Source organism: Cololabis saira, chromosome 11 (assembly GCF_033807715.1).
Source record: "Cololabis saira isolate AMF1-May2022 chromosome 11, fColSai1.1, whole genome shotgun sequence".
Lineage (NCBI taxonomy): Eukaryota > Metazoa > Chordata > Actinopteri > Beloniformes > Belonidae > Cololabis > Cololabis saira.
The window spans coordinates 21,968,117-21,985,754 of record NC_084597.1 but is presented as its reverse complement, the minus strand read 5'-3'; the positions used below and the strand labels follow the sequence as shown (position 1 = coordinate 21,985,754).

Sequence of the window (17,638 nt, the reverse complement as noted above, 5' to 3'; positions counted from 1 at the left end):
CCTTAACCGGTGATAATGTTGTCGTCCTTTACACATTTGATGTTTATAGTGATCCTGAACAGTTGATTCAATATTATTGATACACTGATGTTCATTCTAGTGCATGCACATCTTTGAGGTTTCTTTCCTTTTTCCTTCCCTCCTTCCTCCATCTCTCTCCTCTCTGCCTCGTCCTCTCCTTCCTCCGGCCCTCTCTGTCACTTTCCTTCCTGCCTTCATCTTTCTGATCGGAGGATCATGCGTTTCTAGCTTCCCATCTTCCGCACCTCCCTTGGTCCAGAAAGCTCATCCTTGTTTTTATTCTAATTCTAAATCTAATTCTAATCAAATTTCTCTTTTTGTTTCTTTTCATATTGCAGATAATCTGGGTTTTCTGTTGGAAAGTACAGGGTAGGCAAATATAAGCTTTGGCTTCAGCCTATTCCTTTTTCGGTTACAGAGTTTATTATTTTTTTTGTGTGAAACTGATGAGTTTAAACTTGTATGAAAGTGTTTTGTCATTTACACACACACACACACACACACACACAGTTTGAATTGCAAATAATGTAATGTAACCGAAATAAACAATTCATTCATTCATTCATATTCTCCTGCCTGGCAGCTTCATCTCCAGCATACTTCCATTGATATGTTTGCCATCCAAGCAATCTCTCTCTGGCCTTTTTCTTTACCCCTGAGATGTCTAACTCCAGTTGCTCCTCTGACATGCTAGTTTTTAATCCATCCATCCATCCTCATCACTCCCTGCCATCTGCACCTCTAGTTCCTGACTCCGGCCACATAAAAGGTCTAGTCTCCCCACCTTCTTGTAAACCATGCAGACTCCTGGCTGAGCTCACATGTCAAACCCAGGCAACAATAAGGGGCTCAGATGCAGATCCCATCTCCACCTGAGACCTATCTGTCACTCCTACTTCACTTCACCGCCATCATGCTGTCTTCATATAAGTCCAACATATTTTTGTGTCACTTCAGACATCAATCCCACAATTCCATCATACTTTTGTCTAAAATCAACAAACACTCAGTGCAGCTCCTTTTGACCTTTCCTGTGGTTCTGAGTTGTTAAAGCATCATCACATCCATTCCTCTGTGGCTGCAGCAGCCCTGGATGCCAGGCCCTGGCCCATTTTTCCTCCATTCCTCAGAAAACATTCTACCTCTGCTGCTAAGAAAATACCTGGTTCTCCTCTTTGTTTCATCTGAGCCAAAATTTTACAGGATGCATTTGTGGATGTAAGAGGTCCAGGAGAAGGTCTAACTACACCAGTGAGGATGAACTCTGTCAGATCAAACAGGGCTTACCTCTGCGTATGCTCTCAAAGCAGAGGACACACACTCGAGCCTCCTTGTCCAGGTATTTCAGCTTACACCTCCTGTTGCAGCACATGGCGCAGTACACCTGCCAGAAAGGAGGGAGAACGGCGGTGACGACACACGCCAGAGAAAAACAGATTCAAAAAATGTCTGTGGTCCTCGGAGGATCAGCTAGTGGTATCGTTAACATCCTTCTCCGCTTGCTCGGCTCGTCCTTGGAGGACTGGACTGCAGCTTTAGAAGCTCAGAGATCAACAGAGGAGCTGGAAACAGAACTGCTGAGTCATCCCCCTTGCTGCCACCAACCTGTCGGGCTATTTTTAGCCCTGTGATGTAATCCTGCACCTCAGAACTCTTTGTTCCCCAATTTCCACTATTAGTTAACATCTCTCACATCTGTAGATTGATACTATTAAGATATGTAGTATCATTAGGGATGGGCGGTATGGACTAAAAAATGTATCACGATAATTTCCGGCATTTATCCCGATAACGATAAAAAAAATACCATTTCAACTCCACCTTTTCAACTATAAATCTATCTCGCTCTCAGATCCGCCATGTTTGTTACACAAAAACGTCATCAACAGGAATTCTTCCTTCCTTCCTTCCTTCCTTCCTTCCTTCCTTCCTTCCTTCCTTCCTTCCTTCCTTCCTTCCTTCCTTCCTTCCTTCCTTCCTTCCTTCCTTCCTTCCTTCCTTCCTTCCTTCCTTCCTTCCTTCCTTCCTTCCTTCCTTCCTTCCTTCCTTCCTTCCTTCCTTCCTTCCTTCCTTCCTTCCTTCCTTCCTTCCTTCCTTCCTTCCTTCCTTCCTTCCTTCCTTCCTTCCTTCCTTCCTTCCTTCCTTCCTTCCTTCCTTCCTTCCTTCCTTCCTTCCTTCCTTCCTTCCTTCCTTCCTTCCTTCCTTCCTTCCTTCCTTCCTTCCTTCCTTCCTTCCTTCCTTCCTTCCTTCCTTCCTTCCTTCCTTCCTTCCTTCCTTCCTTCCTTCCTTCCTTCCTTCCTTCCTTCCTTCCTTCCTTCCTTCCTTCCTTCCTTCCTTCCTTCCTTCCTTCCTTCCTTCCTTCCTTCCTTCCTTTTTTTCCCTTCCTTCCTTCCTTTTATCGTTTTTACCGCGAGATGACAAATTCTTATCGTGAGGAATTTTTTTGACCGTTTATCGTGAACGGTAAAATATTGCCCATTCCTAAGTATCATTACTTATTTAAACTAAAATGTAGCCAAAAATAAATAAAAATAAAAACAAATGCAAGTGGGCAACCTCAAGTACCCCCAAAATTCAACAGCTTGTAGATCAATCTTCAGCAGCAGGAACTCTTGGCAAATGTTTCCTGGCTTCCTCATCAGTGTCTTGTGATTCTGGAGGAGTTCTGGTCTTTGAAGATCCCAGCACAACATCTCAACCAGGTTCAGGTCTGGACTTGGACAGGGTCGTTCCAGAACCTTGATTCTTTCATGCATCATCATTCTGATGTAGATCTGCTGCTGTGTCTGGGATCATTTCCTGTCACATGACACAGCTGCAGCCCATCTTTATGTCAGACAGATGTCCTCATGTGTTTTTGGCATTGTAATGGCCAATAACTGAAAATGTAAATACCGAAAAATGACACCGGAAAACAAAACCTCCTCTAACCAAGTTGTGACCCACTTAGTTGGTCTTTTGGAGGGCAACTTTGCAACTTCTCATTCAGAACTCCACAAATGTTCTGAAACAGAATTGGTTATATTCTGATGTGCAACGTGGTATATGTTGTGAAAATCAAATCTATTCATTTTAAAACTGCATTGTAATGTCTGAGGAATTCACAGTTAAGGCTGAATTATGCTTCTGCGTCAATCCAAACCACACGCCGTAGGCACGGCGCCATTTTGACGACACATTTTGAGGACACGCCGTCACATGCGCCGTCACTGACGTGCACCCCCCGAAAATTGTAACCACGCGTCGAGGAGACGCCGTCCACTCGCAGACCAAGAGGGCTGTGATTGGTTCGTTTGAAAGCGAAGCATTTCCGGTTTCCGGTTTGAATCAGTAGTGAACTTCCAGGGCTCTTTTCTTCGTTTATATGTGATTTTTTTTGTTTTGGTTTTTTGCACAATAGTTGTCCTTATTTCTTTGATTTACTGTGACCGGAAAAAGTCGGATAAACCATTCAGAAAAAGATCGCTAACTAGCGGCCGCGGGGGGTACTGCACCGCGACCAAATGGAGTGACGGAGAAGTCTGAAGGGTTCAGCACGGCGTCACGGCTGCGGCGTGTGCTCTGCGTTGGTGTGACGCAGAACCATATTTCAGCCTTTAGTACAATTTATGCAAAAGAGGAGTTCAAGGTGCAATCAATGACTAATAGATGTCCAGGTCCTGCTGCTGCAATGCAAACCTATACCATAGCCCCACCACCACTGTGCTTGACAGTGGGTCTGAGGTGGTTCTACTAGTTTCCTCCAAACATGGTTCTGAACATGAAGACCAAACATCTCCACTCTGGTCTCACCTGTCCAGAGGACATTGATCCAGACGTGTGCTGGTTTGTGGACCTCAGTCCTGTTAGACAGAAGAGGTTTTTCTCCACGAACTCTTCCAAACAAACCGCACGTAATAATAAACATGCTCAGTGAGGCCCGAAGGCTCTGATATAAGGTTCTGCTGGTTTTCTTCCATTTCTCTAAGCACTGAATGGTCTGACCTTGGGGTAAATCTTCTGGGATGCCCACTCCTGGGACGACTGTCAACAGTCTCGAGTATTTCCACCTTGAGAATAATCTGTCTCTCTGTAGTATTTTAATATCCAGATAGTTTGGAAATGTTTATATACAGTTCCATATATTGATCAATCACTCGATTACTTCTTGATGTCTTTGCCTCTAGGTGTTGTGTTACCACTAGGGATGGGCGGTATGGACTAAAAAATGTATCACGATAATTTCTGGCATTTATCCCGATAACGATAAAAAAATACCAATACAAAAACATCATCAACGGGAATTTATCTTTCTTTGTTTCTTTCTTTCTTTTTAGGCTCATTTCTTTCTTTCTTTCTTTCTTTCTTTCTTTCTTTCTTTCTTTCTTTCTTTCTTTCTTTCTTTCTTTCTTTCTTTCTTTCTTTCAGGCTCATATATATATTTCTTTCTTTCTTTTTAGGCTCCTTTCTTTCTTTCTTTTTAGGCTCCTTTCTTTCTTTCTTTTTAGGCTCCTTTCTTTCTTTCTTTTTAGGCTCCTTTCTTTCTTTTTAGGCTCCTTCCTTCCTTCCTTCCTTCCTTCCCACAAAAACGTCATCAACGGGAATTTATCGTTTTTACCCCGAGATGACAAATTCTTACCGTGGGGAATTGTTTTGACGGTTTATCGTAAACGGTAAAATATCACCCATTCCTAGTTACCACACCTAAATGCTCCAGACCACCAAACAGAAACAAGTTAGTGTAAATGTTGTCGTTTGTGGGAGACCCACCATGACCAGATCACTTTTCAAGGTTTTTTTTACACAAACAAAAACAAGTGATTAAATGAGCTGATGACAGACATGAAGGCTTCGGCGTGACGTACCTTCCCGCAGGCGCGGCAGTGATGCCGCCTCTTGGTGAATGTGAACTTCTGGGAGCATTTCATACAGTTAGGAGCTTCGGCGTCGGGAACCCACTCCGGTTGTCTGCTCCCCAGCTCCTCCACACCCTCTTTCTGCCAGTTCTCTGAGCTGGCAGCATCTGCAGGGAGCTCCTCGGGATACGGCGGTGGCTCGGAAAGCTCGTCGTACCCCACAGAGTAGTCCTGGTAGGGGTGGGCAAAAATATCGATATGGCAATATATCGCGATACTTTTCCAGCCGATTCAATATCGATATTCAAAATTTGAATATCGATTTTTTTTTTTTTTTTTTTAATATTTTTTATCCCCGATTTTTTTCCCATTATATCACCCAGTGCTCCTACCTAAGTGACAGTCCTGGGCATTGCCACTCTCTACCAACCCTGGGAGGGCCCTGCACTGAGCTTAGGTTTTATTTCACGTTTTATTTCATTTTATAATTTATTTTTTATATAACACAATTGCCTTTCCTTAAAAAATGAAAAATAATGGACAGAGGTTTATTTATTTATGGATTTATATCTATACTGACTGATCTCTGTGCCTGTCCTTGGTTTTAGTACCCATCTTTCTTGTGTTTATTATCTTTTGCCACATAATTAAAGCAACTAAATTTAATGTTAATTTCATATGATGTAAATAATATGAAAAACATATACAAATAAGTTGTAACTTTAGCTTGTATAGTTATAATAAAACATTGTTTTGACTCAGTTTGTCCCATGAATTGTCACTATAATCTGATGAACGTGCAACTCGAATTTTAAGATCCATCACTATCATCTGATGTACATATATACAACTTGGATTTTAAGATGTGTAATGCATTTTTAAATTTTTCGTTGAACTATGTAGAATATAATAATCGGGATATCGCATAATCGGGATATCGCAATGTGTATCGTATCGTGGCTCAAGTATCGTGATGCGTATCGTATCGTGAGGTCCTTCCCAATACCCACCCCTAAGTCCTGGTACTCCTGATTGGAACTCCTGAAGCTGCAATGCTCCTCTGCTGGACTTGTGGCTGAACTCTCCTCATCTTCAGGATCAGGGCTGAGCCCCTCAGTCTGTTCCCTCTCTTCTTCTTCTCCTTCTCCTCCTCTTTCTCCTCCTGCTGGTGGAGGTCTTTGGCAGTTTGGCTGTTTAGGTCTTGCACCTCCATAGGAGGGCTGCTGATCAGGGCTACTGCTCTGCTGGGACTGAGAAGCGTTGCTGGTTACAGAACAGCTCACCTCAGAGGCATCTTCCTGGTATGGTGCGCCGGAGTCACGTGTTCCAGCTGGAGAACTGGGATTAAAACTTCCCTCAACAGACACACAAATAGTTCTGTCACTTTCAGGAGAAGCCAGACGCTCCAGATCTTCCCGTCCCTGCGCACCACAGGTCCTTGGCTCCCGCTCCTCCACGACCTCATCTGACTCAGCGAGAGACTCTGGTTGAGCATAATCTCCACCGGCGCGCTGGTCCGCTTCAACGTGCCTCCTCAGGAACGCGTCCAACTCCTCGTCCGTCACCAGCATCTCGGCCTGATCGCTCTCTGGAAGATACTCGAAACCGAACTCGAGGGCATCCACCGGGCTGGGCTCTGAGGGGTTGGAGGATGAAAGGTCTGCAGGCTCAACAGAGACGTGCTGTCCTTCTGCAGACAGTCTAGCCTCTGAAATCTGGTCACCAGCGTCCTCTAGAAATCCTCCATTGTCTTGCTTTGGTTGCAGGTCTGACAGGGAGTCTGCCTCAGGTCTCTCTGACATATCTGCAGCCTCTTCTGACATTTCTTCTATGATATTTGAGTCCACTGGAGCCTCACTCACTGCTGCAGCTATTGATGGGGATGGCAAGTCAACCGGTTTGTCATCTGAGGACTCGAATTTCTCTCCTTCATGTGGTTTTTTATCTTCGTTCTCAGAGGTCACTTCTTTGATACCTTCAACAGGCTCCGGGTCATGCAGACTCGCAGAGTTTTTTACCACGTCTTTAGCGTCCGTTTGTCCTCCATCGGAGGTATTCATGGAGTGTGACGCATCCGAGCTCTCACAGCTTCTCTCCAAAGCTGCAGGGAGAATCACATCCAGCAGACTCAACGAGTATCCGCTATCTAGCAGCGTTCGATCTTCCGGAGCACTTAAACTGACGGCCGCTCCCTCCTCAACAACCACAGAACTGCTGAAATCCACTAGCAGCGCCTCCTCCTCCTCCTCCTCTTCCATTTGCTTCTCAGCCACGTCCAGCTCCCTGAAAGCATCGTGGCTGTTCGTCCGGACCAGTATGGCTGAGCTTGTGTCGCTCACAAGGTCGCACACAGGCTTCAGAGCTCTGTCCGGGCAGGGAGGGGCGGAGCTTTTCTGCGGCCTATGGTCCACAGAGGAGAGAAGGTCCACCCCGGTGAGAGGCTTATCTCCAACCTCCTCGTCGTGACTGCTGCTGGTAGAACCATAATGAAGAGAGCTGAGGTCCGGGAGGCTGGCCGGGACACTAGGGGCCTCGGAAGACAAACACTGGGAGCCCTGGGAGGAGAACGGGTACGCAGGGGGTTTCAGGAAAACAGGCTCCTCTAAAACCAAACAAAAACAAGAACAGAAATGAAACCATGTTCTCAAACAACAGTCTACCACTTTAACTTGTTCCTTTCTAGTCTCCTCAGTACCAGGAATAGATGACAGATCAGGGTCACCCAATTTTAATCATTCAAACCATACAACATGTAGCACAATCAATTAAGAAAGAAAGCTCAGCCATCATCCTACAGAGACCACCTCCACCTCAATAAAAACATACCAGGCTAAGTGAATATATCAAACAGATGAGAACGAGGCCACAGAAAACCATCACTAACCACCAGATTAGGGCTGGGCGATATATAGAGATTTTAATATATATCGTTATATTTTCAAACGCGATATGGTACGAGACAATATCGTTTATATATCGACTATTAAAAAAAAATATATATATATATTTTTTTTTTAATGATTTTGATATAGCTTATTTTGTGACAAATGGAATTGAATGTTTTATTTGAGATTTGCACAAATGTTTTGTTATTTCCACAACTGTCAACCTCAGTGGAACAGTCTACCTGTTACTGTCTACATTGTATTAATTGCACAGTGTATTTTAATTTAATTGTTATGCAGGAAAGGGATATTTGTTTTATTTTATTCAAGAAGCATTTTTATTCTATATATGCAGGCAGTTTATTTTTATTTCATTTGTTTTATACATTTTGATATTGTGCAGATCTCTGTTAATAAATGTACCTGTGTGACATTTGGCACAAGGCATTGTATTAAAACTGACTGTTTTTTTAAGGGTTTGCCTCAGAAAAAATGAAGCTAACAGAGATGCTATGCTATAATGCTTTGGGGGAAACCCCAATTATGGCACAGAAAAAATATCGATATATATCGAGTATCGCCATTCAGCTAGAAAATATCGAGATATGACTTTTGGTCCATATCGCCCAGCCCTACACCAGACGCTAAAAAAAATAACTTGTTAACAGTTTAAAGCTGAGACTCCATATATTGTACCTGTGTGAGGATGAAACACTGAGTCAAAAACTCACTTATCTAACAGCTGAACAACAGCAAACAACAACAAACTTCACTTTCAGAATCTCAACTCCAAATTCAGTCTCGTCTTTGGTGATTAGCCATTACCAATCCCAAACGAGAGGAAGATTCCACTCCATTTTCATAATCCCAAGTCTCTGTGACAAACCAAAACATTTGGATTTGTCAGAGATTTAGAATTTCGTGAAGGGAGTGGAGCTGAAGTCCCATTTATGATGGCAAAAGTCCAAAAGTAAGACTGAACTCAGATATGAGCAGCAGAATTTGAAGTTGTGTTTGACCCACTTTGACTTTGACTGCTGGCGCAGTGATTTTACCTCAGAGTGGTCATCTTTACTCTGGTACAATCTGTGGAGTCTTTAAACTACTAACAAGCTCATGTTTGTAGCACATGGCAGCTGGTCGCTAGTGATGGTTTTCTCTGACACACCACATTCTCGGTTTTTACAATGTGTTCGCTCATCTTCTTGATGATGGAGTTGTGTTTTATTTCCATGGAATTGGTCTTTCCAGGATTAAAGTCAAGCTTTTTCCTGGTTTTTCGGTGTGCTGCACATGTTTGGCTTTAATGTCCAGGTTCACATCATTTAAAGTGAGTTTATGTTAGCATGTCATGTTTTGTACCAATCATCATTTACATGGACAGCTGAGTTTACTGGGATGAACTTACCAGAGTTCAGCTCAAAGTCATCTAGGAGTTTGTCCAGGTCACATACAGCTGCCTTGAAGAAGCTGTCCATGCTGGACTACGACAAAGGACCCTCGATCCCCCCTGACACCTGCAAGAAGCAAGGTGTACCTATGAGATTTCTTGCTTGTTTTGTTTTCTCAGATGTAAGGCGCTTTGGATAAAAGCTGCAAAATAACAGTAGTAGTAGTAGTAGTAGTAGTAGTAGTAGTAGAAGCTTTGTTTTAAGACTGAACACAGAAAATAAAACACATTTCAAAGGTGATTCATTGTCAAGGCTTGAACTCAAGTGTTGACAAATTAACCTGCTGTGACATTCAGGCTCAAAACTGTCTATTTATTTTAAACTATGACTCAGAGTCAGCTGAGACCAGTTTTGACAGAAGCTCTGCAGGGAAGCGTCAGACTTCAGAGGTACTTGAATGCACCAACCACAACTCAGAGCTCTATAAATATCTAGGTCAGCTGAGGGTTCTTAAAAAAACAAACTCACACATTTAGCTGGCGATCAGCTGCTAAACAAAAAAAAAAAAAAGTGGACTTTAGTGCCACACTACAAACCTTTCCCTCTAAACACATTAGACACACAACAGCAGCAAAACAATAAACGTTTGCAGTTCATGACTGACGTCTGACATCTAGTGTCACACAAGACACAATATGTCCAGCACCGGCCTGGTCTCAAACCACCCACAAATACATTATATCTATATGATAATAATCCAAACAACTGTTTGTGAGGTTATTTGTTCTGAACATTAACAACAAGTGAGCAAAAACAAGAACACAAGTAGTGGATAGGATGAGTGAAAAGGATTACAAAATATTCTAAAAAGGTCCCATATTCTTCATTTTAATCAGGATAACAACAAAGTTGTTTTTACTTTGATTATGACTCAAAGCCTGTGGTTCTGTTGGATGGTGGTATTAACTGCAAAGCAGAAACCCATTAACACATTCCACTTAAGTATTGGTTAATATATCATAAGCCACGTCGTCATTACGATTTCCAGCTTTGATATCAAATGTTTTCCTAAGTCATGCAGCCCTACAATGCAACCAGGTGAAAATCCTGGGAAGCATTTGAGAGGAGCTGAACCATAATTTCATATAAAATTAGGAGGAACTTTAGAACATCGTTCTGGTTTCTGATCAAACAATTCAAGATAAAGAACTTTAGACAGCATTTAGAACAGTTAGTTATGAAGTGAAACAACTCTTGAATACAAAGAACCTAATTGTCAAGAGGACGGCAAAATGAATGGAAAAAAAATGTATGAAATTCAAGAAAAACATATTTAGCAACTGTGAAAATAAAGAATAAAAGGAAGATAAATACCTTCTAAAATGATCACAGGGGTTTGAATAACACCTTCTCCTCCATAAATGACAACCTCTATGATACATGGTGAGGTAAAAAAAAAACCTTTAAACTCTTGCGTTAAAGAACTCTTACAAAGAACTGAGATTTGTCAAGTTTACTTCCTCAGAAAACCTGTTATTGCTGTGTCACCAGTTACTATGAAGGTTAAATATTTACAAGAAGAGGAAGTGACTATTATAGTTAATCATCATTGTAAAATTAACTCTCAGAAGGAATGTGTTTGAAGTGATGCCACCTCCAGATGTGTGTCCTTTAACAACAGCAACGACATCCAAATGCAGCGTCGCCCACAGATCCAAGAAACACACCAACAAATCCAAGCATAGAGTATTATCATACTCTTTTTACTGCATTCAGCTATTTATTTTTTTTATCTGCAATTTAATAAAGAGGTAATGGGTTATAAAGTGGAAACGACATGGGCATAATTATTAGGCTAATATTAAAGGAGAATGTGAATTTAAATCTGTCAGATTGACAGCAAAGAACTGGTGTAAACTGGGGCTGCACCATACAACATTAGGACTGGACAAACTCCCTGTGACCCATGTAATCAGCGTTCAGGAGGCTGCTACTCGTAACTGGGAATAATCAAAGCCTCTACTGCACATCCCGCTGTTCCTTCTGATTATTGTTTCTTGTTTTTGTTTTTTGTTTTGTTTTCTGCTTTTGTTTTGTATTACCTAGCTTATTCTATTTGTCTCATCACCTTTTTAGTCTCTCTCGGTGCAAAATAACAGCAATTCCCCCCTTTTCTTTTTTTTTTTTACAATCTTCCCTACAAAGTACTGCTTCTTACCTGTATGTCATTCAATGTTGTATGAGTTAAAAAAGGTCTCCAATGTGAACAAGTGTAATGCTTTCTTGGAATAATGCCTTTTAGTTGACTTTGTATCAGCGAATCTGTACTGTCATGAAACTGTACCTGATCCTATGCAAGTCTTCTAATAAATTCTTCAATCAATTAATCAATCAATCAATCAATCAATTGTAGTCTGTAAGTTGACAGATAGTCATTTTACATTTCTCGTAAATCTGTCTTATAATGTAAGATACTGGACCTCGGTTGGCGGAGAATTTCCCGTATTTTTAAGTCCAAAACTTGACAGGTATGATTAAACCCCAACCACACCACGTGACTCCCCGCGTCACCAAGCTAAGCTAGTGACAGCTGAAAGCGGCTCGGTGTGTTTTTGTTTTGCTCTTTTTTTTTTTTTTTTTTAAACCTTTGAAACAGAAGTTACGATCCAAGTTCGATCGCAGAAAAACACTCCGTAACGCACTCATCCTTCGTGATTTAAACTCCCGTGTCAGCTGGCGAGGACGACTTTGCCAAAGTTAGCAGGCGAGCTAATTAAAAAGGACAAACACAGAACTGCCACTCACTTAAACATCTACATTTCACCACGACAAACGCCTTTTGTCCCGGTCACACAGCGAGAGCTGGCGGTTGAAGGACAGCCGCCCACAAAGTCGTGTCTTATTGAATTAAGGAACGTATGCCGCGTTCCATTTACCTCGGAAATCGGAAGTGGGAACTGGGAATGGCAGCCATCTTGGAATGGTAACTCGGGGGTGGTGAAGCTTCTCCCACTTTCCCAGTAGGAAATCCGACTTCGAGGGGCGTTCCAGTTGAAAATTCCGACTGGGAACTGGGAAATTCCGACTTCCGAGGACAAATGGAACGCGGCATTAAAGCAGGTGAGGCTACAGTTAGCTCTAGCGGCTGCTGCTGAGGTCTGAGGGTAAAGTCTCACCTGGACGGCTTCACTCCATCACGACCTCGGGGATTACGGCTTAACGCAGGAACAAGCGTAGTCGTGTCATCCTGTAAAATCGCAGCAGACCTCGAAGCGTTTAGTTTAATCCAACAGAGTTTTTTTACGAATCTGTTGATCCCGAAGGAAGGTTCTTGTTCTGCTGCTGCCGTCCGGCGACAGCTGGCTGCTGCAGCGCCCTCCACCGGCGGACAGGCGCCACTGCTGCTCTACGAGCTAGAATCAGAATCAGAATCAGAATCAGAATACTTTATTGTCAGTGTACCTGGGTACTGTGATATTTGAAGCAGCATCACCTCTCCAGTGCAAGACAAATAGCAGTAGTGCAAACAATAAGAAATATAAAGCAATAAGAAATATAAGTAATATAAAAAATATAAAAAAGGTTAAGGTGCATTTGAATCGTTTTTGTTTTGTTTTTTTTTTACAGATTGTTATGAATCTTTATTTCGGCTTGTACAGAACAAGATGAAAAGGAAGAAAAAAAACAACATTTCTTTTGCCGAAAAGGTGTAGGCTGAAGCCGTAGCTTATAGTGCCTACCCTTTTTTCTTATGATCAGCAAAAATATGAGACATTAGCTTTTACTCAGTGGAAACAAACAATACATAAAGAAGAAAAAAATAAGTAAGACAAAATATAAAATTGACATTTCACATCCTAGAATGTTTTTGATAGTATACTTTATAATTATAGTGTTTTATATTTATTTACAATATTTTCTTTAAACGATTTCTTACGACGATAGAGTGACACAGTTTTAGGTTGTTATTACAACTATTCCAAATTTCTCTAGCCTTAACTGATGTACATCTCTTTTTAATATTAGTTCTTGCTGTCATCATCTCAAACATGAGTTTCCCCCTCAGGTCATAGCGGGTTTCTTTTATCTGGAACAAATCCTGAATGCAGTTTGGAAGCAGTTTCTGCTGGGTTTTAAAGGCAAATAAAACAGTTTTCTGCTCTACTATATCATGGAATTTTAAGGTATTATATTTAATAAAAAGATTATTTGTTGGTTCATAATAGTCGGTTTTATTAATTATCTTTAAAGCTCTTTTCTGTAATAGAAAAATAGGGTTTGTATTTGTTTTATAGGTGTTACCCCATATCTCCACACAATAAGTCATGTATGGAACTACAGATGACAGTATATACATACCGGTATGTAGGAATATTGCACAGAGTCCGGGAGAAGTATTGCACAGTTAAAAAAGCGAGGATAATTCACAAGTTGTTCAGGGTGATTATGAATTTGAGGAAAAAACTGTTTTTGAGTGTGTTTGTTTTTGACCTGATGACTCTGTAGCGTCTTCCTGAAGGCAGCAGGTCAAACAGGTCGGAGCCGGGGTGGGAGCTGTCTTTGACCGAGCCACCTTTTACTGGTTTCTAACCGCAAACCACCTTGAGGTTCACGGGGATTTTGCTGACAGATTTATTTACAGGCTTTCTGCAAAATGCCACACACTTCAAAATGATGACAACTGATATTTTTGCGTCCACTAGATGTCCTACTAGAGCAAATGAAGCTTCAAAAAGCTTCGTGCTGGAGTGAACCAATTGGATGAAAGGCTTCAGTGCTTCAATGCCACACACTTTTAGAGACCAAAGAGGCCGACAAACGAACGTTCATTTCATGCCCGCTTTTTGGCCCTTCTGGCTTGCCATATTGAACAACAAGTTTTCTCCCCCCCCTTAACACCGAAACTTCGAAGCACGCTTCAATATTAATATAATACATCCATGCTTCAAACTCGACATGTATGTGAAGCAGTGGGCCGGACATTACTTAATGTGACGTCACTGGTGACGTTTGAATCACTTCACTGCTTCATTCAGAGTGCTTCGAGTTACGAGGCGGATTCCTTATCAATAATATTATAATTCTAGGTAAATTCCACATCCACAAATCTAAGTATATGAAGGTGAAACCTCGTTTTTGTATATTCCACAACGAATTCCTCCATTTTTTTAAAGCCCTTAAACTCATGTCAAAAAGAAATGCAATACAACTTTTGAACACAATTGAAGAATATAATTTATTGGATAAGCCCTAGCCCCTTAAGTTATTTTCCTTTTTTTATTTTATTTATTTTCCTTCTGTTCTCTCTTTATGCACCTTTTCCCTGATACATGTTGAAAAAAAATGTGATGCCTTGTTGTTTGTATATGAATATATTTTAAATAAAGTAAAGTAAAAAAAAAAAGTTACGAGGCGGATATTTGAACATTTGGCGAAATTCAGTGTATTTAAATGAATTAAGCCCCGTTTCAAGTCCCCGTTCTCCCTGCATTATGCGTAGTGATGTGACGTTTCGTACCGAGGCTTAGAAGCGTGTGTCAAGTTTCTATAATACATCCATGGTGTCAAGTAGGGGAGGGGTGTTTCCGCGATGATTGTATCGAGGCCTGCTTCATTCAGGGGCAGAGCTGGAAACGATGACGTCCGAGGCCTCGCTGCCTGGCTGCACCACGTGACTGATTTTGCAACGAGTTCTGACAGCGATAACCGCGTTCCATTTGTCCTCGGAAGTGGGGATTTCCCAGTTCCCAGTCGGAATTTTCAACTGGAACGGCCCTCGAAGTGGGATTTCCCACTGGGAAAGTGGGAGAGTCTTCACCACCCCCGAGTTCACATTCCAAGATGGCTGCCCCGGTTGTAAACAGTAGAAGAGAGCTCTGTAAAAATTCGTAGCACTTCATTCTAGTTTTTGTCACACTAAATCGGTCGTATACAAGTAATGTTCGGCATATATATGCTGCTATATTGTAATTTACATTTTTCATGTGGTATATGCCAACTACAAACTTGTTTACCTACTTTGTAACTGGAACGCTGATAACTCGACTGTGACGTCATTCCCAGTTCCGAGTTCCAACTTCCGAGGTAAATGGAACGTAGGCTCCTTTCAAAATGGGGCTGTTTGTTGGAGAGTTGCGGTCAGTGAGAGTTTGGAAACCATTTGGAAACAGTTTGGAAGGCGGCAGAGATAGTTTGGAGAAACTGTTGTTTTTAAATAAAAAACTATGATGTGTCACTGGCCCTACCGCAACGTTACAAAAGCACAATCATTGTCCATACCCCAACCTCACGTACCCTCACGTCACTGTAAATGATAACTGCAATTTCCATAATTTCCAAATAATCATTTTCCATGCTGCCAGTAATACATTTTATATATGTGAATATATACATTTTATAATGGACCCACACAACAGCTGGTGCTATAGTGGAGGTGCAACAATACTTATCTGCTCCTCTTCTGGACCGAGCAGAGGATCCAGTGAAATATTGGGCACAGCACAAAAAAACTTTCCAAACTTATACCACCTTGCCAAACAGTTCCTTGCCACACCAGCTTCCTCTGTTCCTTGTGAAAGAGTATTTTCCATATCTGGAGAAATTGTCTAAAATAAAATAAAATAAAATAAAATAAAATAACCCGTTTGAGCCCTTCTACTGTAAAAAAAACACATTTTCTTGAATAAAAACACCTGACCCAACACAAGCACCCTCTTTATTACACCAAGCACAATGTCCAAAAACACCATGCACACTTCACTCCAAACATTATTTTTAAACTTTTATTGTTTCATGGGTAAATTAGAATATATTTAATGACACAAATGTACAACATACATAAGTGTTTATTATAGTGTTATTATTTACACAAGAGCTGCATAACTTTCTTAGGGCTTCACTTAGTGCAACAATTGCCTGCCAGTCGATGTCACCCAACACCATGGAATGAACGTTAGGGTAGTGAACCACTTATTGACAGTCGTTCAAAATGATTCAATGCTTCGAAAAGCCTCATTTGGCCATCACTACCGCTCCATATTCTGTAGCATTGATGGCAGCTAATGTTTATGAACCGAACCGACAGTCTGATCGTTTTTTACAAACCCACCAAAACAATTCCCAGTAACACTCATATGGTCGGGGTCCAATGATGAGTCACCTGCTTGCCTCGACTTTCGTGACTTTTGTGCTTTAAGACCTTTCCTTTCCGTCATTGATGTGCTGCTTGCAAAGAACTTTAAGGTCCAAAGCTAGTGAGGCAGCCAGCTGCTGCTACCACAAATATAATGCAAATTTATAAAAAAAACCCGTATAGCATGGACTGATAGGACTGCCACAAAAAAAATACAAAAATAAATCTGCAACAGAAATAAATCAAGAAACTAACAAATGTGAAAGTATAATTTTTACATTTGTTAATTTTTTCAACACATGGTAAATACATTTTTTTTATCTCAAATAAATTACTTTTTCATCCTTTATCATAAGATAGTTCTATTGAAAATATGTTTAAAAAAGCATTGATGTGCAAGGAATTTGTAAAGCTATTCATTTTAATATTAATACATTTTAAAAAATCAACAAAGGTAAAAATAAATAATGCGATTTTTCTAATGATTAGTCTATTTTTCCACATCTATTCATACAGTTTCTCTTTTTTTATTTAGGGTTGTTTGGCACATTTATCAGTTGATAACATTGAGTTAGGGAAATCTCACCTGTCATATATCCATATAGTGCTGTTTCAGCAACAGCAAGAGCAGGATGCCTTGAACAGCATTGGCAAAATCCAATAAAAACTCAAGTGAAATAAGTCCTATATGGTGCACTATGACTGAAATTTCATTTCCATATTGAGTTCCATAAAAGTCTAATCAGACTGTCTGCATAACTCCTGTGAATTATATTAGACTCACCTCTCCAGTAGAGGTGTCTCCCCTCTCACTCTCTGTGCTTTCTGTCCTGACCCCTACAGGCCAGCAGCTCTCTTTTTTCAGAGCTAAAACAAGTGACAGAAATCAACAACATGCTTACAATTTAACTTGGTTTTTATTTATCAAAATGGGGAGTACCTGGTTTATTAATTACATGGGACTATTAGCTGTTAGCTGGAGCTTATTGTTACTACCAGACTTACTTTTTTGAAAAACTTGCACATGTGCTTTTTTCAAACTTTATTTAAAGTTTGCAATATACAAACATGACACAATCAGCCATTCCACCTCAGTCCTTGCAACAACAGCAATACAGTTTACAGTATGTATTGCAAAGGAAAGAAAGAGAAAAAAATAGAATAGAAAAATAAACATGGTGTGACAGACTTCACAAAAATATTCGATACATAACAAGACCTGTAACAACCTGTTGAAAACTTCTAAATGAATATCCGTTATTGTTATACATTTCTTGTTTGTGATTAATTTAAGAGACTTAAAAGAATAATACATTTCAATCAAAAACAGCTTAAATAATGGAGTTGAATTGTACTTTTATGAATATGGAATTT

General features: G+C 40.7%; 1 protein-coding gene across 1 annotated transcript in view; it reads right to left on the bottom strand.

Moving 5' to 3' along the window:
* Positions 1 to 12,477, bottom strand: part of zfyve16 (zinc finger, FYVE domain containing 16) — a 31,783-nt gene extending 19,306 nt beyond the window's left edge. Inside the window, exons 1-5 of the mRNA XM_061734011.1 lie at positions 12,309 to 12,477; positions 9,150 to 9,258; positions 5,867 to 7,458; positions 4,866 to 5,087; positions 1,309 to 1,405 (exon numbers count right to left, since the gene is read on the bottom strand). Of these exons, the coding sequence (XP_061589995.1) occupies positions 1,309 to 1,405; positions 4,866 to 5,087; positions 5,867 to 7,458; positions 9,150 to 9,219 (1,981 nt within the window). The 5' untranslated portion in view covers positions 9,220 to 9,258; positions 12,309 to 12,477. The remainder of the gene's footprint in view (positions 1 to 1,308; positions 1,406 to 4,865; positions 5,088 to 5,866; positions 7,459 to 9,149; positions 9,259 to 12,308) is intronic.
* Positions 12,478 to 17,638: the final 5,161 nt, after the last annotated feature.